General features: G+C 46.2%; 1 protein-coding gene across 3 annotated transcripts in view; it reads left to right on the forward strand.

Annotated features, from left to right (window-relative positions):
* SIL1 (SIL1 nucleotide exchange factor) overlaps positions 1-24,504 on the forward strand; it is a 236,736-nt gene that overhangs the window by 62,319 nt on the left and 149,913 nt on the right. For 2 of the 3 annotated variants that reach the window (XM_008014608.3, XM_038007344.2), the window contains 2 exons: positions 6,649-6,763; positions 13,320-13,458. In XM_008014608.3, coding sequence (XP_008012799.1) covers positions 6,659-6,763; positions 13,320-13,458 — 244 coding nt within the window. In that variant the 5' untranslated portion in view covers positions 6,649-6,658. The remainder of the gene's footprint in view (positions 1-6,648; positions 6,764-13,319; positions 13,459-24,504) is intronic. The other variant, XM_038007348.2, reaches the window with a different exon arrangement.

Here is a 24,504-nt window from a genome sequence, read left to right on the forward strand (position 1 = left end):
CCAATGATGGAGTTGGCTGGGCACCAAGGCTCAGGCCTATAATCCCAACACTTTGGGAGGCCGACATGGGTGGATCAGTTGAGCCCAGGAGTTCGAGACCAGCCTGGGCAACACGGTGAAACTCCATCTCTACAAAAATAATAAATAACAAAAAGCCAGGTATAGTGGCACACCATACCTGCTACTCGGTAGTAGTCCCCGCTACTCGGGAGGCTGAGGTGGAAGGATTGCTTGAGCTTGGGAGTCGGAGGTTGCAGTGAGCCGAGATTGTATCACTGCACTCCAGCCTGGGTGACAGAGTGAGGCCCTGCCTCAAAAAACAAACAAAACAACCAATAAAAAAATGGAATGATGATTAGATGCTGGGTGCTGGACCAAGTACTTCCTATTCATTGCTTTATTTAATCCTCGCTACCAACCTTTGAAGCAGAAATTCTTAATACACCTATTTTATAGGTGAAGAAACTGAGGCCTAGTGAAGTTGTGTCCAAGATCACATAGCTAGGAAGTGGCAGAGCCAAGAATTGGCCTTAGGTCTGTCTGAATGTAAGTCCATGTGTTATACTACCCAGTGTTTTTGTTTCTTTTGTTTCTTTCCTTCACTTATAAAATGGAAGTAGGAATTCTTGCCCTTTCACATTTCCCAGGAGATTTGGGAAAACAAATACATGAACATACAGTGTAGGTTAATAACATGAGCATTTTATAAGATGGAATTCCAAGGGCTCCATGGCAGTCTACCGAGTTGGCTCTGCTTGCCCAGGACACTTACAACCTTTTCCAGTTCTTTCTGTGCTCTGATTCTGAAACTCAGCTGCTGCCCATGGGTCCTACCAGGTGTGTCAGAAGCTGCCAGAGACCCAGCAATCTTGCTCCTTCTCCCTTTATTGGCTTCTTGCCATCCTCATCCCATTCTTTTGTTTTCCATTCTGGAGAAAAGACATTAAGGAGAGATGTCTTGTTTACACAGGGCCCAATCCCCACTCCCAGTCTTGTCTGAATTGGTGGAAGACAAGAGGCACTGAGAGAGGTGGGGACTGAGTGGCCTCATCCCACCTGCTCCCCAAGCATCTGCTCTGGGCTGCAGTAAGCTGGCAATACAGATTGGTGAGTGTATCCAACCTCTGTTTAAGCAGAGGTACAGCCTACAAATGGACACTTTTGATAGAAAAATGGGCATCGATAGAAAGATGGGCATCTCAAGTACCTTATTATCTCTTCTGTCCCAGAGCCCAAGGGTAGTTAAGGAAAGAGTTACTGGTGAAACACTGAAATAGTTTCCCCTTTCCTGGACAGAGTGATGGTATTTTATGTCAGAAGAGGGCCATAAATATAAAGATGTAGGTCTGTCCTCCATTGAAAGTCAAGGACGATGAGAAGGATTTTTTTTTTTTTTTTTGCACGTTATGCAGGGGCCATTGATGAGGTGAACCCAGAGTTTATGCATGGCAAGTGTTTCGGGAATGGCACTATCATCAGGCCAGGTGTGCCAAACTGTGCCTCAATGGGATGCCATGACTTTGGCTTTACTTATGCCAGGGACTGCAGCTGGCTTTTGCTGCTGCTGCTGCCTCTGTCCCTGCTTGTGATGGTAGGCCATCCTGGCGAAGCATAGCTGTGTGCCACTTCCCTTTCCCCTTTTCCCTTCTCCCTCAGCTTTAGCATAAAGCCCAGGGCAAACTATGCCTGCCACTTCTTGAGTAAGGACCAAGACCAGGTGACGTGGCTGCAGGCTAGGCCTTAAAAGGACGGAGAACACTGTTTTCCATGCCTGCTTGCTGCAGAGTTGGTACTTGCTCTTGCTCTCTGAATGCCCCTGTGAAGTCTGAGGAACTATCTCACACCTTTCTCCCAGCCTCACCTAGGTCTCTCCTCAGTCCTCTCAATCCCCCCATCCCTCTCCCACTGCCCAACTCAGCTCCATGTTCTTGTCCTCTCTTTCTCTCTCTCATTTTCTCTCCCTGTTTTGTGGAAAAATATATAGAGGCAATAACTGGGTCAGGCGTGCAGTCCATGTGGAATTATTGAGGAAAGATGAAGGATCCACTTGTGAATCCATCTCTCATCCTTAGTATTGGCAGAAAATGTTTCTGACAGTGTTAGCGTGTGTGCAGGAGATGGAGACGGCTGGGAGCCCTGTGGGAGCTGCCATTTCTCTCACCCTCCACTCCTCTTCCCACTCCAAGGAGTGGGGGAAGCTGCTGTGTGTGCATCAGCTGCCCCTGACCTCTTCTTCCTCAGTCCCTTCTGGGCCTCCTCCTTCTGCTGATTTGTCTTCTTTGCCCTTGACTATTTCCTTCTCATTTAGCTCTTCCTCCTCTTCTTTTTCCCCAGCACCAGTTTCGTTGTTGATACCCGGCTGTAAGAAGGGAGCTCATAACTCTGTGTGTGTGTGTGTGTGTGTGTGTGTGTGTGTGTGTGTGTGTGTGTGTGTATACACGAGTATCTCATGGAAGGGGAGGGACATCTGTGGCTTTGGGTTAATCTTTGTTTTATTGTACATTGTCTTGATAATACTGTGAGTCCCCTGCTTCTATTCTTTATTCTTTTTTTTTTCCCCACAGCCAAGGCTGCAGCGTTAACGAAAGTATAGAGCAGTACAGGCAGCTCTAGGGTTGTGCCTTCTTAGGAACTATCTCCCTAGGCCTCCCTAGCCTTCTCCCTTCTGATGTGGTGACCCTTTGCCCCTTGCTAATCCTCACCCAGCCTGGCCCCTCTCCTGCTCACACCCAGGGATGACCAGTCACCTATCCAGAACCTAGTGTGGTGCTGTGAACTCAATCCCTGACTTTCAGTGTGATTGGTGCCCCAGGGAGCCAGGTTGCTGGGGGAAGCTCTCGTGGCACTCAGCCGTTCCATTTTGTCGGCAAAAAAAGAGGGGGGAAACTGGCAGAAAGCTAAGGCTTTTGCTGCTGGGTGAGTGTAGCAGCTATTTTTAGTACCCGAGCCTTTGCTTTTCCATTTGGCTGTGCTTTTTTAGCACAGTGCCGGTCCAGCGGGGCTGTTTTCCTTCATGGCTGCAGATGTCCTTAGGGAAAGTTTCTGTCGGCCCCTGACAAGATGTGGGCTTCACAGAGGGGTAATGGCTTCTGAGAGTGGGTTCAGGCACGCTTTAGGTCCCACTGCAATCATGCCACAGGTCCAATTTCTTAAGGTGAAGCAGGGAGAAATGTGGCAGGAGTGGGATAGAGAAAAAGTAAACACCAATTCTTCAGAGGTGCTGCCCTGTAATTAACTCACTTAAGCCTCAATTGAGTAAACTGCCTAATGAGGTATACTGGGGCTGGGGGATAATATTAAAACCTCTTACAAGGTCTGGGCTAATACTGACACAGCCTGAATTTTCCTAAGGTTTCTTGCTTGTTTTATTTTGTTTTTCTTTCTGCCTTCCTTTCCTAGATCATTTGCTAATTTGGATTAAGTTTTTTTGACTTCTATCCTAGTTTACTAGAATATTTTCACTTTTCCAAATAGAAACTCTTCAATATTAAGGAGTAACTCTCCATTTTCCCTTTTCTTTAACTCGGTAACCGCTTTTCTACTTTCTATCAAAATGAATTTGTCTGTTCTAAATATTTTGTATAATCAGAATCATACAATATCTGAGCTTTTGTGTCTGACTTATTTCACTTAAGACAATATTTTAAAGCTTCCAGGTTGCAGCATGTATCAGAATTTCATTCCTTTTATGGCTGAATAATATTCCATTGTATGTATATACCACATTTTGAAAATTCATCTTTTGATGGCACTTGGATTGTTTCCACTTTCTGGGTATTGTGAATAATGCTACAACGAACATTGATGTACATATATCTGTTTGAGTCCCTGTTTTCAATTCTTTGGGGGATATGCCTAGGAGTGGAATTGCCGGGACATATGGTAATTCTATATTTAGCTTTCTGAGGAGCCACCAAACTATTCCCAAGTGGCTGCACTGTTTTATATCTACACCAGCAATGTACGAGGGTTCCAGTTAATCCACGTCTTCACCAACACTTGTTATTTTACTTAAAAAACATTACAGCCGTCATTGTGGGTGTGAAGTGGTGTATCATTGTGGTTTTGATTTGCATTTCCCTCATAGTTAATGATGTTGAGAACCTTTTCATGTCTCTATTGGCCATTTGTATATCTTCTTTGGAGAAATGTTTATTCAAGTCCTTTGCCCATTTTTATTTAAAATTTTTTTTTTTTTTAGTGACAGAATCTCACTCTGTTGCCCAGACTGGAGCACAGTGACATTATCATAGCTCACTGAGGCCTCAAACTCCTGGGCTCAAGAGATCTCACCTGAGCCTCCTAAGTAGCTGGGACTACAGGTGTACACCACCACACCTGGCTAATTTTTTAAATTTTTAGTTTTTTTTTTTTTTAGAGAAGATGGCTAGCTATATTGCTCAGGCTGTTCTTGAACTCCTACCTTTTCCCATTTTTAAATTGGGATGCTTGTCTTTTTGTTGTTGAGATTTAGGAATTCTCAACACGTTCTGGACGATATACCCGTAACAGACATGTGATTTATAAATATTTTCTCCCATTCTGTCTTTTCACTATTTTGATAGTATCCTTTGAGACCCAAAAACTTTTTAATCTTGATGAAGTCCAGTTTATCTGTTTTTCTTTTGTTGCCTATGCTTTTGGTGTTATATTTAAGAAACCATTGCCAAATCCAAGGTTGTTAACATTACATCTATGTTTCCTTCTAAGTTTTATGCTTTTAGCTCTTAAATGTAAGTCTTTGATTCATTTCTAGTTAGCTTTTATAAATGATATAAGGTAAGGGTCCAACTTGAGTCTTTTTTTTTTAAATTTTTTAATTTTTTGAGATGGAGTCTCTCTCTGTTGCCCAGGCTGGAGTGCAGTGGCACAATCTTGGCTCACTGCAAGTTCCGCCTCCCAGGTTCATACCATTCTCCGGCCTCAGCCTCCTGAGTAGCTGGGACTACAGGCGCCTGCCACCATGCCCAGCTAATTTTTTGTGTTTTTAGTAGAGATGGGGTTTCACTGTGTTAGCCAGGATGGTCTTGATTTCCTGACCTCGTGATCCGCCTGCCTCGGCCTCTCAAAGTGCTGGGATTATAGGCGTGAGCCACTGTGCCTGGCCCCAACTTCACTCTTATACATGTGGATATCCAGTTGTCCCAGTACCATTTGTTAGACTGTCCTTTCTCCATTGAATGGTCTTGGCACCATTGTCAGAAATTGACCATATATGAGATTATTTCTGGACTCTCAATTTTATTCCATTGGTCTGTCCATCCTTATGCCAGTATCACCCTTTGATTACAGTAGCTTTGTAGTAAGTTTTGAAATCAGGAAGAGTGAGTCCTCTAACTTCTTTTACTTTCTTAGACGGGTACTCACTCTGTCGCCCAGGTTGTAGTGCAGTGGCGTGATCTCAGCTCACTGCAACCTTCGCCTCCCAGGCTCAAGCGATCCTCCCACCTCAGCCTCCTGGGTAGCTGGGACTACAGGCGTGTACCAGCACACCCAGAAATGTTTTGTATTTTTGGTAGAGATGGAGTTTTGCCATGTTGCCCAGGCTGGTCTTGAACTCTTGAGCTCAGGCATTCCACCCACTGGCCTCCTAAAGTGCTGGGATTATAGGTGTGAGCCACTAAACCCAGCCCTTTCTTCATTTTTGAGATTGTTTTGGCTATTCTGGGTCCCCTGAAATTTCATATGAGTTTTAGGATGAATTTCTCCATTGGGATTTTAACAGAGATTGCTCTGAATCTGTATGTTGCTTTAGGTAGTATTGTTATTAACAGTATGAAGTCTCTAATTCATGAACATGGGATATCCTTCCATCCTTATATTCTTTTAATTTTTTTTTGGAGGATTGGGGTCTCACTCTGTCACCCAGGCTGGAGTGCAGTGGTATAGTCATGGGTCACTACAGCCTCAACCTCTGGGGCTCAAGTGGTCTTCCTGCCTCAGCCTCCCATGTAGCTGGGACTACAGGCTCACACCACTGTGCCTAGCTAATTCTTTTGTTTTTTAATTTTTTTTTTTTTTGTGGAGACAGGGTCTCACTGTGTTGTGCAGGCTGGTCTTGAACTGCTGGCCTCAAGGGATCCTCCCACCTTTGCCTGTCCTTTTTAATAGCTACTGGGGCTTGTACTTTGATTTGTTTGACTGTTTGAAAGGTGGTGTGAGAGGTTTTGTGACTTGGAAATATTGAACTTTGCTGTCTTGGAGGATATTGATGCCATCTGCCTTCAGGTAGGATAATGGGTGTGTTTTAGAAGTGGGTGGTTACAAACGCTAATGTGGATTTGCACCCATGTTAGTTCACACACAGATCAGTTGGTTAGTTTCCCTCTCTCCTTATCATAGTCAAGACCACCCGCCACAACCTGATAACAAGTTCTAATGAAGAAGGAAGGGACCAGGGCTGTGATAGCTCATGCAAGAGTCCTGATTGACTGTATGGTTCTAGCCAGGCCATATCTCTTATTGGATAGTTGGATCCACCATGGGAGATAGAGGTTTCAGAATTATCTACAAGTGGTAGAAGACTCGTTATACCTCTATGCAGGAAATGTCTGACATGTGAGCAAGTGATGACACGGGAATCACAGCGCGGGGGAATCAAGCACTAGCTTTTCATTGACCTTCTGTTTTCTGTGCTTGCACTTGCAGGTCCCTGACTATGGCTCCCCAGAGCCTGCCTTCATCTAGGATGGCTCCTCTGGCCATACTGCTTGGGCTGCTGATGGCTGCCTGTTTCACCTTCTGCCTCAGTCATCAGAACCCGGTAAATGTCTTTATTGCAAGTGGGAGGGATCCTCGATGAGGTCTTGAGAAGGCCCTGTCACCAGGGCTGCTGTGGGAGTAGGGTGGGCTTTTATGTTTCTTTCTTATGTGAGTGTGGCTGGCAGTGGATCATGGAGTAGGTAGACTTCTTCCTCCCCATCCCTGTGTCTTCTGGCTTCTGTTTAAAGCTTATGACACAGTTTCCCTTTGGGGAAAAGATGATGATGATGATAAATTAATAATAATCTTCCATGTACCAAACCTTGTAGTGAGTGCTTTATATATATTTTCATTTAATCCTCCCAACAACACTATGAATTAGGCAGCTGCAGTTTTTATCCTCCTTTTGAGGAGAAGACTAAGACTCAGAGACATTAGGTAACTTGGCCAAAATCACACAGCCAGCTTGTGAGAGCTGTGAATGTCAGGATTCTTCCCAAAAGCTGAGTGCCTGTGTGGTGGGCATCAGTTCCAAGTTAGACTCTTGCTTCCTCTCCTCCTCTCTCCCTTGTACTTTCTCAGTTCATCTCCATCTCTGTATCCTCCTTCCTTTTGTCTATAGCTCCCTGTTCTTTCCGGGCCACACTTCATTAACCTAGAGCTCACTGCTCCGGGCTTCTGCCATTGCCACTGGCAGGAGGAGAATGCCCGAAAAGGCCCTGAGCGTGGCCTGGCTGCAGCACAATACGGTTCCTGGCCCTGTTTACTTGGCTTGTCCCAGCAACAGCCTGCCCTTGACCAGCTCCTAATGCCCTCCCTCTCTTCTCCCTTGATAAGCTCCCACTGTCAGTTATTTGACAGTTTCACCCTCCCCTGGCCACCTTCCCCAACCCCAGGGCTCCCACTAAATGTTGGATAAAGCGCTGGAAGCTCTGGAGCGGGAGGTCCTTGAAGTGCAAATGACAATTGTGATGAATTTAATAACAATCCAGCTTAGCTGTGGTTCACCTCTGGCTCATGGCAAGCTTCCACCTTCTCTCTGAAATCATTTGTTTCCTCTCTGCCTTTCCCCCCACTTTGTGGAGCAGGAGAAAACATACAGTTGGGAGTCATGAATCCTTTTGAGTTTTTAATGCCCTCTGAGATCCTGTTGGTGCTGTTTATTTGCCTCTTCTTCAAGGACAGTGAGAATGGGATTCCAGGGGCCCCTGAGAATGGGACTGGCTACAGCATGAGGTTGGGGCTGTCTCTGGCATGGATTGGCGGTGGAATGGCCCAGAAAAGAGCCTTGAGGGACCAGGGCTTTGTCCCCTCCCCAACTTGTAGCTCATGAGGATGCCGTGCTCCCCATCATGAGCTTTAGCAGATGCACAATTAACAAAGGCATGCTGATGAATTTACTTAAGGACTGAGTTAGGAAGTCCCTTTTGGATAATAGTCCAACCAAATAGATGAGCTTTCAGAGCATAATTATTCTGGCCCATTTATATTAGCTCTATTGAGTCTAGTCTCAGAAAAATGTTAATACTGACTTTCATCAACAGAAGCTGCTTTTATCCTTATGTCTGTTCCTAAGCTGTATACATTTGTCATAATCTTTTATCATGTGCTAAGCACAAGTAGGAGTTGAAGCATCTTTTCTCTCATACCATAAAAATTGTTGCCCTGATGTCATTTAAAATCTAAATTATGCAGCCAGCCACCTTCAGAACAGTGAAAATGGGGTGAGGTGGTTATGATCCTTTCTTCAGAGCCCGGAGTCCAGGTAAGTGCTCCTGATGACCTGGAATTATCCTCCCCAAAGGCAGTGGGGCAGGTTCATGCCCACCCAGGAAAGACTGGCTGTGTGTATCACAGTATGATCTGGAGCCAGCTTTCCTTCCTGGCTCCTGCTGCGGTACTTCCCTGGGATGCCACATCTTAGGAGGCATGTAGATGCTGAAGGGCCGTGGTTGTGTGTTACTGGCCTTTAAAAAGGTGGTGAACAATGAGGCAGGTACAGTAGTGGAGCCTTGTGGAGGAAGCACAGGCCCTTCGTAAGATCCCTTTTGCCTCACACTTTGGCAATTCGACTCTTTCTGAGCTTTGTTTCCTAATCTGTAAAACAGGGTTGGTACCTTCCTCTTAAGGTTTTAGTGTAGATTAAATGTGATTATATATAAAGCACCTGGCATTGAAACTGGTACAATATGGCCAATAAATGGTTAATGAATGTCAGCTGTTGTTTTTTTAGTATGGGGGTGCTGCTTCTATGGTTTAATTTGGGCTGTGTCAGGCAGGCTTCTGTCCCAAAATGTTGCCCTGGCAGTCTGTCTCTGTTACAGTGTCTGTCAACCCACCATTAGAGATTCATTCATTCTCTTGGATCTTGAAGGCTTTGGTTTTTAAGAATCTCTTATTCAGATACAAGCGCAAGGAAGTGTGACATGGTAAGCTGTTGTCAGCTAACACCTTAGCTAGGATTTCTTGCCAGTCACTTGAGAGGAAATTGGTATTTGGAATGATGGTGATAGGGAGAAGAGAGCGCTGATGATCCAGCATGGAAGGGAGCCCTGAGGAGCCAGCTGGGGAGGCACCAGAGCACGGGGTTTACTTCATGGCCGACCAAGGGCTGGCCTGCCTCCCTCTCTCCTGTTCAGGACACTGCCTAGGCAGATTGAGGCTAGTTGTGCTTGTTCTTACTCTGGGACTGTGGTTTCTTACCTGGCCCATGGAAGTCTTTGCCAAGGAAGGGCATGTGCTGGTAGATATGCTAAAGCGATCTTAATGTCCCAGCATCATTCCCTCAGCTCTCAGGGCACAACTTAGTAGGACATCTGACCAAAAAAGAATCATAGAAGTGAGTCAAAACTTATGTATGGGCTTTGGAGCCAGGCAGGTCTGGACTTCAATCTCTGTTGTGCTTTTCTGAGCAGTGTGATTTTGAAAAGCCCCATATCTGTCCTCCTATGGGACTAATATGATGTGCTTCACAGATGAGACTTGGATGAATTGAGGCATGGAAGGCATCTTGCCCCGGTGCCTGACATATGATCAGGGCTTAATAAACGGTAGCTGCTGTTATCATTACAACCTCATCCTCTTGATGCTGCTTTTTCTCAAAACGTTTTCTGAAACTCTGCTTTTGAACTCACTGTCCAGCCTGTGGTGTGTTCATATCACTGAACCTCTCTCAATGCTTCTGAGCCCTTGGCCTTTGAGGATAGTTAGGTGTGATTTGGGCAAAGCATCTAAAGACTCTCATAGCCAGGTCTGGTGAACAGGGTGAGCACAGATAGGGGAGAACCAATTTTGTGTCAATCCCCACTAAAAATCGAGGTGTACTTTAAAATGTACTTTTAAATGTACAGATTTTGTGTTTGCGTCTTAAAATCTGGTTCAAAGATGATACCTAGAGGAAGTGCAAAAAACATTTTGAACAGTGACAGGATTGTTGCAAAGGAGTCTGGCCTCTTTAGGACTTGAAGCATGTAGCTCAGCGGTTCATCAGTCTCATTCTTTCCCTCCTTCTCAAATCCACTCTGTTAATCTTGTTAATGAAATCTAGAAAAAGAGGCTTTCCCAACCCTTAGCGGTTAAATGAACATCAGCCTACCTCGATTTTGAAGGGTTTCCTGTGCTACCTTCTTATCACCATCTCCCTTGCCGCTCTCTGCTTCTCTTGATGAGAATTTGGCTGCTTGCTTACAGCCTGCCAGGAATTACCCGGCTAATAGGTAAATAAGGATTGAGGCTGGGCATGGTGGCTCATGCCTGTAATCCCAGCACTTTGGGAGGCAGAGGAGGGAGGATTGCTTAAGTCTAGGAGTTCAAGACCAGCCTAGGAAACATAGGGAGACCTTGTCTCTACTAAAAATTTTTTTTAAAAAAAGGTTGCAAATTGATGCTTAGATATTTTAGTTTGGCCCTCTTAGTGTTCTAAAAATAAGAACATTTCACATAAAAATCTGGATTTCTGTTTTCAAGTTGAATGCCTGCGTGACAGTGGTAGACCAGCTGAGTAGCAGCTGCTTCCCTGAGTCAAGGCAGGAGGGCTCCAGTTTCTACAGTCCCACCACTCCCTGTTGTTTACACCTGGTCCACTGATATACCTGCATCCCTGCCTGGCCCCTGGGACATTTCATTGACACACCTCCAAGGTAAATTTTACTGACTTTCTCCTCGTCCCACAGTCTAATGCTTCTGACCAGGGCTGATCCTAGTGTATATAGGCTCTGGGTACTTAGCAGACAGGGTGGTCTTTGTTGTGGAATGTGAGGTGAGCACCTGCAGCAGACTCACGTGCTTTGGGCTTTCCTCAGTCTAAGGCACCCAGAAGACACACCTGCCTGTGGGAAGGGGCATTCATTCATCTATTTGTTGCAGCAGTTTCAAACTAAGCGCTGTGCTAGGCATGGGGGTGATGAAGGAGACTGACATGGTGCCTGCCCTCTAGAAACTCAGCTTGTTGGAAGTCCTTGATGTCCATGTCCTCAGAATGGAGGGTGACTCTTGCCAGTCTTCTCTGTAGTCTCATAAGCACACCTATTCTTCTATTCCTAGTTTCCTTTTGAGCTCAGGTTTGGGCAAACTTTTAAGTTGAAGGGATAGGAGGGGTTTGAGGCACCAGGCTACACAGGTGACATGCTTGAATGATGCCATATTGTATAGTCACTCCTGGATGTCACAACACAGCCTGGAATCTATGACTGCCTTTATAAGTAATAACAGTAACAGCCACCACATACCCAAGGCCAGTGGTTTACAATATAGTACCTCATCTAACTATGAGCTAGATGTTGTTATTATTTTCATGTTGAAGATATGGAAACTGAAACTTAGAAAGTTAAAAAACTTTTCCTGAGTCACAAGAAACTGGGATTTGAATTATTCCAGCATCTTAACCACTATGCTAGAGTCAGTGCCTCTCATAACTATGCATATAACATCTCCCAGGTGTGGTTAGATTCGAGAGCTTCTTCTTGCCAAGATATTTTCCTTACTGGTCTTAGTAAGGCCTGAAATTCTGTCATCTAAATTTCATGCCTTTATTTCTTGTTAAACTGTAAAAATTCTTGGAGGGGCTCTACATTGTCATCACCAGCACCTTAACATTTTAACCTTTCCTCTGGCAAAAGATCAGACATTGAGGGACCCAGGCAGGAGGGAGTCCTTATCTGGAGTAAGGCACTTTTTTTTTTTTTTTTTTTTTTGGAGACAGGGTCTTGCTCTGTCACCCAGGCTGAAGTGTGGTGGTGCCATCTCAGGTCACTGCAGCCTCTGCTTCCTGGGCTCTAACGATCCTCTTGCCTCAGCCTCCCAAGTCTCTGGGACTATAGGTGTGCACCACCACGCCTGGCTAATTTTTTTGTGTTTTTTGTAGAGATGGGGTTTTGACGTGTTTCCCAGGCTGGTCTTGAACTCTTGGGTTCAAACAATCCACCCACCTTGGCCTCTCAAAGTGCTGGGATTACAGGCATGAGCCTCCGCACCTGGCGGAGAACAAGGTGTTATTTGAAAGTTAAATAACTTTCCAGATGTATGCATATAACATCTCGCAGGTGTGGTTAGCATTGTTGGGAGACCAAAACGAGATCTATGTAAAGTACCCAGCATGGGTTTGGGCTCACAGGAATATTCCAAGAAATATACTTTTTGTTACTAAGGGAGAGATTGGCAAGCAGAGAAAAAGTGATGACAGGGGAGGTGGGCAGGCTGAAATACCTCCCCATGTGCTAATGTGGGTTCTTCCTTGTTTTCCCAAATGTAATTTCCCAGAGCTCTGGAACCCTCTGGTTCGCATTTCCTGAGGCCTTATTACTTCTTTTTGTACGAACAGGTTTAAAAATGGGATAGGAAGGGTGAGAGTCCAGGAAAGAGCAAAATGAATAATACTTTGTATTTATCTTTCATTGCTGTCTCCTGAGCTGAGAATGCTCCAGAGACACCATCTCATTAATCCTCTATGTTCTGCACAGGGTGGAAGGAAACAGGTTTTAGGAAGTGGTTTCCAACCTGAGCATCTTCCTCCCTCAGCCCAGCTGGATTCTCACCTTCCCACTTGCACCCTTCCTCTATGGTTTGCAGTGGCTCATAGGCACACTGGGGAATTGTGCCCTGCTGGGATGCTTGGGAATCAGCTGGGCCTTAGCTGCCAGCTTTTGTGCATCTGTAGTGGCCATTTGAGGCCTTACTCTCCCATTCATGTATGTGTTTTTTTCTCTTCTAAATATGTGTATTTTTATTGTAAAAATAATGCGTACGAGTTTTAAACATCAAACAGTATAATAGCATGTCAAAAAGTAAAAGGCTTTTATTGTTCCTTTTGCCAGCCCCTGTCCCTAATGTGTTCCCTTAACACGTTCAAGATACCATGGAATCTTCTAGAGTCATTCCCTATGTGTTTTCAAAAGTACCACATACACACAGGACAGCTTGCTGCATTAATTTAGCCGTATCACCTCACATGTGCTGGTTCTGAGGCTGACTTTGTGAAAGGAACTGTGAGTGTCCAGACATGTGTGGCTGTGGGGTAGGGGGGCATGGAGGAAAAGAACGTGCTACCCTAGGCCATTTTTTTTTCTGCTTACCTGGGCGCCTAGTTGTGGTGGGTCATTCCCTGTGTTTTCTTTTCTCAGAAGGAGTTTGCCCTGACCAACCCGGAGAAGAGCAGCACCAAAGAAACAGAGAGAAAAGAAACCAAAGCAGAGGAGGAGCTGAACGTGGAAGTCCTGGAGGTGTTCTACCCGACGCATGAGTGGCAGGCCCTTCGGCCAGGTATCAGGCCCAGCCCTGTCCCCACAAAACACACTCTGAATTCAAACTGTGTATGTCCTTTGTCCCCACAGGGCTGCTCCTTCAGGCTGCTCCTCTCTGGCCTGCGGGAGGGAGAAAGCATGGTCCTTCAGAGTGGTATCTGCTGCTGCAGGGCTCAGGGACCTTCATTTTCCAGCAAAACAGAGATTGCAATGTCTTAGTGCCCTGGAAGGAAGGCAGGTGGTGGGTGGCTGTGGTTTCTGAGCAAGTGATTGAAAACTTTCTTTCCCTGCACTTCTGAAGCACCGGAGAGACACTGACATGTGCCTCGCTCTGCAAATGCTATTTTGGGCTCTGCTGCTTGGCTCAGTGCTGCTGAAATATTGTTCATGGGAGAGTCCTGAGCGCCAGTGTGGGGCAGGTGCGTTCTGTTGTTAAAGGAACCTGTGCCGAGAAACGGGCTGGTCCTGGCCTGGTTTTTAAATAGTGCATCCTCAGAAGGAACAATATTCTAACCCTTTTGTGAGCCTGGGCCCAGGGCTTAAAATAATGAGAATAGTCAACAATTGCAGAGTCTTCACCATATTCAGGTACTGTACTAGGTGCTTCATATGGGTAATCTTGTTCAATTTTCACAATAATAGGAGCTATTATTATCTTTATGTTCAGATGAAAGCATTGAGGCTCAGTGAGGTTAGGTAACTTGTCCTATGTCTTCCAGCTAACTTTCCCTATGCCATTGAGCCCAGAGCCTGGGCCTACTCTCTTCCCACTTCTTCCCAGTCCTGGCTGTCCTTGGCTGGAGCCTGCTACACTGACACTTGGGACTGTTCTCAGGAGTGGCAACGTGGATGGCAAGCTCTGGCAGCTGCCACAGTGTAGTTTCATCAGCTTCTTGCCGATATTCATCACCATGTCCTCACTGCCCCCACTGCTGCTGTGCTGGCAGGCCAGCATTTGCTGTGCCAGCCAGCTTTCTGGTAGCAATATTGCTCCTGCTGTGTTTGCACATGGGTAGTTGCTGCCACAGAAGAGTGATGAAGCACCAAGGAAGCCAGGTGGGAGCTAATGGCATTGAGCAGAGGGAACTTTTAGGAATAGAGGTATTGGGTTCAGCAGATCCAACCTCTGCCTGCCACCACCCACCCCTCCCCAACCTGACTTCACTTGAGAACTGAGCCCCACTGGTCTTTAAGGACTAAAACCAGAGGCTCTCAGGGATAGGGCGTGGAAGATATGGACTATATCCACGATTTTATATGTATAGTGTTGCTTTTACCACTTTTATTTTTTTTGAGACAGGGTCTTGCTCTGTCACCCAGGCTGGAGTGCCATGTTGTGATTCTCGGCTCACTGCAACCTCTGCCTCCTGGGCTCAAGTGATCCTCCCACCTCAGCCTCCAGAGTAGCTGGGACTATAGGCTCAAGCCACCACACCCAGCTAATTTTTGTATTTTTTTTGTAGAGACTGGGTTTTGCCATGTTGCCCAGGCTAGTCTTGAACTCCTGAGCTTGAGCAATCCACCTGCCTCAGCCTGCCACAGTCCTAGGATTACAGACGTGAGCCACCGCACCTGGCCTTCTTGTACCACTTTTAACCATGCAAGTTCCTGGAGCAGATGGAAGTCAGTGTCCTGTGGCCTTGACTCCTACCCTATCTGTTTCTGTGGTTGAGTTAGTAGCTCCCTTCAACCAGTAGCATCCTGGTTCATGTTGCAGACTGAACAATGTTGATGGTTCTGACCCTGGCCCCTTGCCCAACCCTCTGGGCAGTGGGGCTGCTATTAATGGCTAAAAAGAGCCCCTCTCTGTGTCCTTGGGGAGGGATGGCCAGAGCTTGTGTGACAAGAGTGAGCTGTGGACTCTGAGAGACTCCCAGAGAATTGGAGTAGAGCATTGATTTTTATAGTTAACTTGATGTTTCATTGACATCACCCTCTACCTTGGAGTTTCTCAAGAGTCCCTGTTAAACTCTTCTGCACAAAATTCCTTTGGAGTTGTCTGAAAGAAGAAAGAGAAGGAAAGAGAAGAAAGAGGTGGAAGATATGTATAGTCCGTATCTTCCACGCCCTATCCCTGAGAGCCTCTGGTTTTAGTCCTTAAGGACCAGTGGGGCTCAGTTCTCAAGTGAAGCCAGGTTGGGGAGGGGTGGGTGGTGGCAGGCAGAGGTCGGGTGTGTTGCAGTTGCACCCAAACACAGAGGCCCTGTAACTCAGAGGGCAAAGCGACTCTGATTCCAGTCATGCCTGCCCCATCCCAGGAGCATTTTTTGCCCACACTGCATCTCAAAAGCAGGACTGGTGAGGGGAGGTTAGGTGGGAGGCTTGTTTTGGCCTCAGTATCTGATGTGGAGTAATTCAGAATCTGGTGTCACGGCGTCAGACCAGTGGAGGCCCCAATAAAGGACTGACATGTTTTCTACGTATACTGTTAGGAAACTGACCTTTCAGGGGTCTGTGTGGATAGCTGGCAATTGCCTTCAGCCAGATTATGATACTTAATTTACCACATTCTGAATTCTGCCTGGGAGCTTCCCAACACATCTACCTAAAGGTTAAAAGGAATGTAGCCAGTCCTGGGAACTGGATGAGTAGGTAAATGGGGGGTGGTATAATTTAGTGGTGAAGAGGACAAACTAGATTCAGCCAGTTTGGGGTTCAAATCCTAGCTTTGCTACTTAGGGGATCTTGGGCAAGTCACAGAATCTTTCTGTTCTTTGATTTTTCCCATTGGTGGCATGGGGAAAGTGTCCTGCCCTGCCTGCTGCAGAGGCTGTTGTATGGAGTGACATGGTAGATGCAAAGCCCTCTGCCTACTTCCTAACATGGAGAAATCACTCTGTACACATCTGTTCCGATTTTCAGTGGTAAATTCTCCAGTTGGCCATCCCTTCAATCCCATTGTGGAATCACTGGATGCCGGTGAGGGTACATGAGCATGTAGGCTTCTGTCCCTGTGACTTTACATGGGGAAGGGAACTTATGATATGAAGAGACTTGCATGTTCATGGAATGTCCTCCCTCCTTCAACAGAGGCTTTCATCAAGGAGCAAGGGTAAGCCCAAGCAAAAGGGGTTTGCAGAGTGTTTCCTGTCTAAGAGTCAGTGGCATGGCACAGGAAGATGGTGGACTTTAAGAAAATGGCAAGTTTATATGGACAGTTATTGTCCTTATTGTCCCCAGTTCAGTACCTTCTGTCCCCTCAGGCCTCTTCAGGGAGGACCGCAGCTCTGTTATCCTTAGGCTCCCAAGAGGGGAACTAGAGTTCGTGGGGTTGGCTGTGCTCATTTGAAGGCAAATTTCCAGACTGCCTGCTGCCTGGAACACCAGGCGACAAACTCATGACTTCGTGGGCCTTCCCTGCAGTCCAGGTAGGAATTGGGCCCCAGCCAGTCAGTCCTGGAACAGCTGCAGGTGAATCTCCTGAAGTCTGCCTGCCCCTGTTATTACTGTCAGCATCCTCACTGGGAGCTGCTTGTTCCTAGAAGTGATCTTCCTGTCTCTTTCTTCTGGTTTATTTTGGGATCTACCTCACCTTACGGAGGCACAGCAAGCATTTGAGTGTGGATACAGCATCAGCTGTTCACAAGCAAGCAGAGGAAAGCTGTTTGCTGGCAGGTCCTGTGGGTTCTGGGCAGGGAACTCAGGAATTTGTCCTGAGGCTGAGGACCCCTGAACACTAGGACTTTGTACCTGTGCAGTTGGTATTACAGAATGCCAGTCACAGACACTTCAGTGGGCTCCTGCACCCTGGGCATCTTCTGAGATCCTACTTTGTGCCGGGCATCATCTATAGCCCGAGATATAGGTAATAGCTCACATTTACTGAGCACTGACTCTGCCAGGCATCCTTTGAGGGCAGGTGCTATAACTATCCTCGTTTTTACAGATACAACTGAGTCTCAGAAGGAATGACTTAGCCAAACAACCAAAAAGTGGTAGAGTTGGGACTCAAACCTAGATTTGTCTGGCTTTAAGCCCCAGCTCCTAACCACTGTGCCATACTATCTTCTTGTGTAGCAAAAAGGACGTGACCCCTGCCCTCTATCCAGCTCATAATCTCACAAAGGATACAGAGAACAAAGACAAAAACAGTCACCAAAGTATTTTGGATGTCCTGGTGGAAGTGTTTTGTGCTCAGTGAGGGCATAAAGGATGGTATGGCAAGGCCAGAGCCTTCTCTCTTTAAGCCTGTGTTCTGTGTGGGGCACTTCATCAAATTTAATGATTCTGAATCTCCAACTCCACCTGCAGCTCTCTTTTTGAGCTGTGTGACCTTGCTCAGGTTGCTTAGAATCTCAGAACCTTAGTTTCCTCATCTGAAGAAAGGGATGAAAATATAATACTTCACAGAGATGATGTGAGAATGAAACAAGGTTAATATATGTAAAATGTTCAACACAGGACCTGGCACATAGGCCATATTCAATAAGTGGCTATAGTTGTCATTTTAAAAATATATTCCTTTGTTCTGGGCATGGTGGCATACGACTGTAGTCCCAGCTACTCAGGAGGCTGAGGTGGGAGGATTGCTTGAGCCCAGGAGTTTGCATCATTGGTACCTTGGTATCCGTGAATAGCCACCGCATCCAGCCTTGGCAACATAGTCTTTTTAAAAATATATATCTATGTATATACACCTTTGCTACCTCCCTTTCCTTGGGGACATGAAGGGGAAGTGGAGGTAAGGAGGCAGCCCTGGCAGAGGCCCCCTTGTTCTGCTCATTACCCAGTGCTGCATGTTGGTCCCATGTGGGCTCAGAGAAGCATAGCCAGCCAGGAGCAGACCTGGGGCTCCTTATTGACCTGATCTGACTCCAGGCGGCTGTGAGAGTCTCTGAAATATTGGCATTAGCACAAAGAGCCCACTCAATGTGAGCACGCAGGAAGCCTGTGCAGGAACACGTTCATGTGAGGGGGAAAAAAAAGAAAAAGAAAAAAAATCCAAATCATCAACAACTGATGAGAGCAATCCAAGAATTATAGAGCACCAGCCATCTGGTCAGATCATTTCAGATCTGCACGAGCAATAAGAGGGAATTGAATTTTAAAAACCTCATTTATAGTAGACCAACTACTCTGGTTTCAAGTATTTAAGAGAGGAGTCTGATTTCCTGCAGGCCCTGGACATCTGTCTGAAGGAGCACCTGACTCTGGTCTGGGTGACTCTGTGACACTGTTTCTGCTGGGCCTTTGGCTCTTTGCAGCTTTGGAGGGGCGGTGTGGTTCTCCAGTCCTCTGACACCGAGTGGGTATGCAACAACTCAATTCAAATCTGCCAGTGTCTACGTGGAATTAGTCTCAGATCCCTCAAGTTAAAGGGCTAAGTCCATAAGACTGCTTCCATTTCAGATGGCAGTTGCAAGTCCTGGGCCACCCGTATTTCTGACTGACCAGGTATAAACTGGGGATTCTCACAATCTCCTTCTCAGGTTTGACATTAATAATTTGCTAGAATGGCTCTCAGGAAAACACTTTATGTTTATTGGCTTATTATAAAAATGCAACTCAGTAACAGCCAAATGGAAGAGTTAGATGCACGGGGCAAGATATTGGAGTGGGGGTAGGGAGTGGTGTGCAGAGCCTCCTAGCACTTCAGTGTGTCCACCAACCCTCATACTGAAGTGGAGTTCAGGAAGCTCTCTGAATCCCGTTGTTTCAGGGCCATTATGGAGGTTTTATTATGTAGGCATGATTGATTAAAGCATTGGCCATTGATAATTGATCTCAATGTCCAGTCCTCCTTCCCTCCCCTGAGGTCAGAGTGGAGTTGGGGCTGGAAGTTCCAGCCCTGTAATCCTGGGTTGGTCTTTCTGGCAACCAGCCTCCATCCTGAAGCTATCTAGAGCCTCCAACCAAGAGTCATCTAATCAGTAGAAGAGCCCCATTGTTGGAAAGGGGTTTGGTAGGAATAACAAAATACACTCTTATGGCTCAAAAAATTCCAAGAGTTTTAGAAACAATGAGCCAGCAACCAGGGTCAAAGACTACATATATTTTTTATACCACAGTTGGAATGAAGGTGAGACTAAGGGGCAAAGCTCGCAGTGTGTTTTGCCCCCTCCCCAGGTCTGTGGTTGGGAGGCAGGTGACCCTCCCTCCTTCCCTCCCTGATCCTGGAGGGATCTCCCTTATGGGTCGTCTCATTCCCCATGGTCCCCAAGAGTATAATCTCTTCTGTCCCATCCTTCATACACAGACATGCACACACATGTGAGGCCCATGAGATTGGGTGGGAGTGAGGTTGTTGGTTCAGGACACTTCATGCCTAAGCCCCTGCGGCTCATCAAAGTGTGGCAGTGGGACTTCTTAGCTGCTGTTAAGAAAGTAATGACTTGAGGGGGATAGCCAGGGGTCTTTGTTGGATGATGTTTCACCCTGGCTCAAGCACAGTGCTGGAAATGTGGGGCAGGGGCCAAATAGAAGAAACAGCCTGATTATGTTGGGGTGGTCTGTCTTGCTTCTTGGACATGAGTTGCTATCTGGCAACTTTTCAGGATGAAGTATTCAACAGAGCTTACTTTTGGTGCTACTACTTTCTGCACAGTGCCACCCTTCTTTCTTTGAGGGCTTTCTAGTCTTCTGGGGATTTCCTTAGAACTTCATTTGTTCCTCTTCTACCTATACTTCTGGTCCCTCCCTCTATAATTTCCACCTCCCCAGCCTTTGTTAAGCATTCTCCACTCTGAGCATCTCCTTTGCTCCTTGGTAATACAAGCTTGTTAGGGAGAACCACTTGGAGGATGGCAGGATGCCAGGTCTCTTGAGGCCTGTAGGAGCAGTTTCTGAGGCTTCAAATTATCCTGTACTGGGAGAGAAAAAAAGATGGTGGGCTGGAATACAGGAAGGCCCCAGGAGGCTCCATGAGGACAGTTTAGATCACTTCATTGCAGAGAGACCTCATTTCTCACGTAGGGAGGTCTCTTCGCTAGCTTCCCAGGATGGTTAATCACTGCCCCTCAGCAGCTAAATCCCACAGCCCCCTGGGAGAGCAGGTGGAGGCCAGGCTAGGAAGGCCTGCAACCTCCGTGGCAGCCACTGCCAAGACTGAGGCCACTTGGCAGCCGGCTGGCTGAGTTCTGCTCTGGCACCAAAGCATCTCTGCCCTGGCTTTGGCCTTCATTACCCGGATGGGACAGGCCAGGGTCCAGTTTGCAATCTGTGCATTTGGGTGGTGATGGAGAGCAGCTGTTGACCATCCTCTTTCTAACAAGCATTTGTATGCTTAATGCGCACCCTGAAGCTCTTATCCTGCCCTTCCTCTGCTTCTATCCACCTGTTCTCTCTGAGGTTTAATCAGGAGTGCTGAGCAGAGTGGCATAGCCTCAGCTCTCAAAGATTGGGACACCCAAATGGCTGAGATGGAAAACTTAGACCAAGTAGGGATGATGGAAACTAGCTGCCAAAATAGTCCCAGCCCTCATGCCACAGACTTTGTTTTAGTTCAGAGAACCTTTGTAGCTCTAAATTTTTTCCTTTTCTAATATTGGCCTCACCCTACTGGCCAAGACAACCCAGGGCATCTCCATGGTTAAGACTAACCAGGGCTAGGAGTAGTTCTCAAGGGCTTGCCTAGAGCTTGAATGAGAGGCCCTTTCCCTGTTAGTTTTGTCAGAGCCTTGGAGTTAGGAATTGGTCTATAACTTAGAGATAGTACTTCACTAGGTAAAGAAGAGAACAAACTATGAATAGTGGTGTTGGTGGGGATAACATGAATAGAGACCTGAAGTGAGAGTATGTCTGTTTGTCTGGAGTGACAGGTATGTGTAAGGGAAAAATGAGGTGGCGGGGATGGGTGGCATCCACTCTGTCAGCGGTGGGGGCCAGTGAGGGGGAGGGAGGAGATCAGAAGGAGAACTGACAAGCCAGTAGATTTAAAGGTGTGAAACTAAGTGTAACAGATGAGTCTGTCATAGAATCCAACCAGGAGCTGTGCTGGGAGATGAGGAGATGAAGAAAGATGATGTAAATTCCTGGGTTTGAGGAGTTTGATAGTAGAAGAGGAGAACTAAAAGGGCAATTTCAGTTAGAGATAGCCATATCAGAAAACTTGTTCATTTCGGGTTCCATTTGTTGAACTCCTGGAAGTATAGTGCTTGATGCCAGGGATACCATGGTGGGCATGACAGAGGTTGCCCACCTGGGCTTATAGTGATGGAGGACCCCCTATAGGAAGGTGGCTCATTGGGAATGCAGAGGACACTGAAGAAAAGGCTTCGCTGAGGTGGGGTCATTGGAGCTGGATGGAGAGAGGTTTTGTGTATGTTGGAAGGCAGAGGGGAAAGGAATCAGTGTTGACAGATTTATAATCCCATAGAGGAGATCACTGATGGGGCAAAGTTATTTAGGTAGCAGATGGACAGCCTTGGCTTTATAAATGTGATGAGACTGAGAAATTAGAAGCAGAGGCTGGAAAGGGACACAGAAAGGTAGTAGGGATATAGACAGAAATTGAAGAAGCTCCTATTAGATGTCTTCAGTTTTCTGAGCCACGCTGAGGGTGGTCTTCTGCTTTGGGCAATGAAAGAGAAGTACCCATTTGGGTGCTTGAGAAATGGAAGGTTGGGAAGAACTACCATGGGGAAAGTTCTTGGACAACCAAGAGGTCAGAACTAAGCATCACCCAGTGTTAGGAAAGGTCCAGTTAACATCTGACAACCTGACACTGTGGTGGGTGAGGTTTGTTGGCTTTCTTGAGTAATCTAAGCCCTGGGCAGTGCATAGGTGGACAGTGAGATGGTTGGAATCTGAGGGACGATAGGCGGATCATTCTGGGGACTCTTGGGTTGTCTCTGGGTATGGTGAGGGAGACTTTTGTCCATCTGGCCTGTGGGGCTTTGTGAAGCCAGGTTTCTGGCAAGCTCTGGAGAGCTTTTTGGAAGCTCCTCTGAACCTGCTCCAACCTTCCCTCTTCTGAAGACAGGGAACATCAAGGGAACTCTTTGAGGCCCTGGCAGTGCACAGGGCAGGGTGGGGGTGACACCCCACTAGCCACTGATCTTTTGGCAGCCTCTCAAGAGCACACATGAAGCACGGCCTTGTGTGCAGGGGTTCTGTGAGCCTTTTGTTGCCTGGGTGCTAATCAAGCTGATTATATTTCTGTTCATGTGGGGGTTTTGTTTTGTTATTATTCATAAACTCATAAGTTGTTGGTTTTGCCTTATTTCCCATAATATGTGGATTTGGGCAAACAAAGATTGTGTTTTAGTTTAATTTCTTTAATTCCCAGAACAGTCTGTTTATGGTTTGTGTAATGCAGCTGTTTGGAAGAAGAGAACCATTTCTTTGGATTAAAAGTTTTCGGATTTGATTACCTATGGCCATAATTAGTTTATCTGGGCAGAGGTGAGTATTTAAGGAATAGTAATATGGTATATTTGTAAAGTTCTTTTTCCTTAGGGGAAAAAAGAAACGACCCTTGCTCCTCACCCCAGTAACCCTCTAAATGTTGTATAAACATCATCTTTTTAATCTCTATTCCATCATCTCCCAGTTTGGTCAGGTCATTCAGGCTCTTCTTTTTTTTTTTTTTTTTTTTTTCCGAGACAGAGTCTCGCTTTGTCACCCAGGCTGGGGTGCAATGGTATGATCTCGGCTCACTGCAACCTCCACCTGCCAGTCTCAAGCAATTCTCCTACCTCAGCCTCCTGAGTAGCTAGGACTACAGGCGCTGGCCACCATGCCTGGCTAATTTTTGCATTTTTAGTAGAGATGGGGTTTCACCATGCTGGCCAGGCTGGTCTTGAACTCCTGACCTCGTGATCTGCCAGCCTCGTCCTCCCAAAGTGCTAGGATTGTAGACATGAGCCACCGCGCCTGGCCAACTCATTCAGGCTCTTAGAGGATAAGGAGGTTGTCTAGTATCTCATGACCAAGAAATGACTGAGGGGATCCTAGAATGGAAGGGGCTTACCAAAAAAAGAAAAAAGACAGAGGGGAAATAGGACCCAGGAATTCCAGTCTAGCAGTTGGGTGGGGAAAGAAAGAAAACTGACTTTTTTTTTTTTTTTTTTTAACATCCCCTTGTGCTAGGTGCTTTGTATATATTAAGTCCTCAAGATACCCCATAAGGGAGTAGTTATGTTTTCTCTTGGTCTCTTTTGGAGCCCGTGGTCCATTGGTAAAGGGGCTTCAGATCCCATTGCTTTTCCCAGATTTCCTTTCTTCTTAAGATGGAATCTGCGGGGTCATGATCTGAAAGCAGTTTTATTTGAAGTCTACATGGGAACAAAATAATGTGAATTTTGGAGGCCTTTGACACTGAGAGGGGGAAATTATTCAAGCAGACACAGAATTATCAAGCTGCCCTGTTTGGGTTTCTAGGTTGGATCTTAGGGATTGGTTCTGATGTCCCTTAACACAGTGGAGTAAGCAGTCCTGTGTGCAGTGTGATTTGAGGACTGTTAGCTGGCTTTAGATTCCCACTGGGTTAAATTGTAGATGGAGAGGCTGGAGGAATTGTTCCCTAAAGACGGTTAGCATTTTAGCTTCCAGTATTTGATCAAAGTAGCTAGCTGAGGATACCTTGGAGTTAGGTATAGAGCAGTAGATTTCAAAGGGGAGGCTCTTTTACAAAGCTGGCAGTAATGGAGGCACCCAGATAAAGTGTTTCATTTACAAGAGTCCGTCTTAGTTTTGAAGTTGAGGGATGTACTTTGTGGGGTGAAGAGAAGTAAGAAGAAAAGTTCTGAGGAATGCTGAACATTTTTCACCTATTTGCTGGCTTCATCTGACACTGCTGATGCATATCAATGAGTCTTTGTTCTAAAGTGACCGTTTGAACACAATACTCTCTCTTTTTTCTCTTTTCCTTGTTTTCATGCTCTCAGCCCCTTTCCCTTTTCCCTTCCTTCACACCCTGCCATCCCTGCCACCTCTGCCACCTTACCTTCCTAGCTGCCTCTACCTGCAGCTGAGTGGCAGGTGGCAGGGATGAATAGATGGAGGGGTCTGTAGCTGAGGGAATATTTTCTCAATTCTGCTAGCATCAAAGAAATGACTTCCAAGCCAATTCTTCTAGCCACGTATTTCGCTGATCAGTGAGAACTAGAGGAGAAACACATTAACG

Source organism: Chlorocebus sabaeus, chromosome 23, assembly GCF_047675955.1.
Source record: "Chlorocebus sabaeus isolate Y175 chromosome 23, mChlSab1.0.hap1, whole genome shotgun sequence".
Classification (NCBI taxonomy): Eukaryota; Metazoa; Chordata; class Mammalia; order Primates; family Cercopithecidae; genus Chlorocebus; species Chlorocebus sabaeus.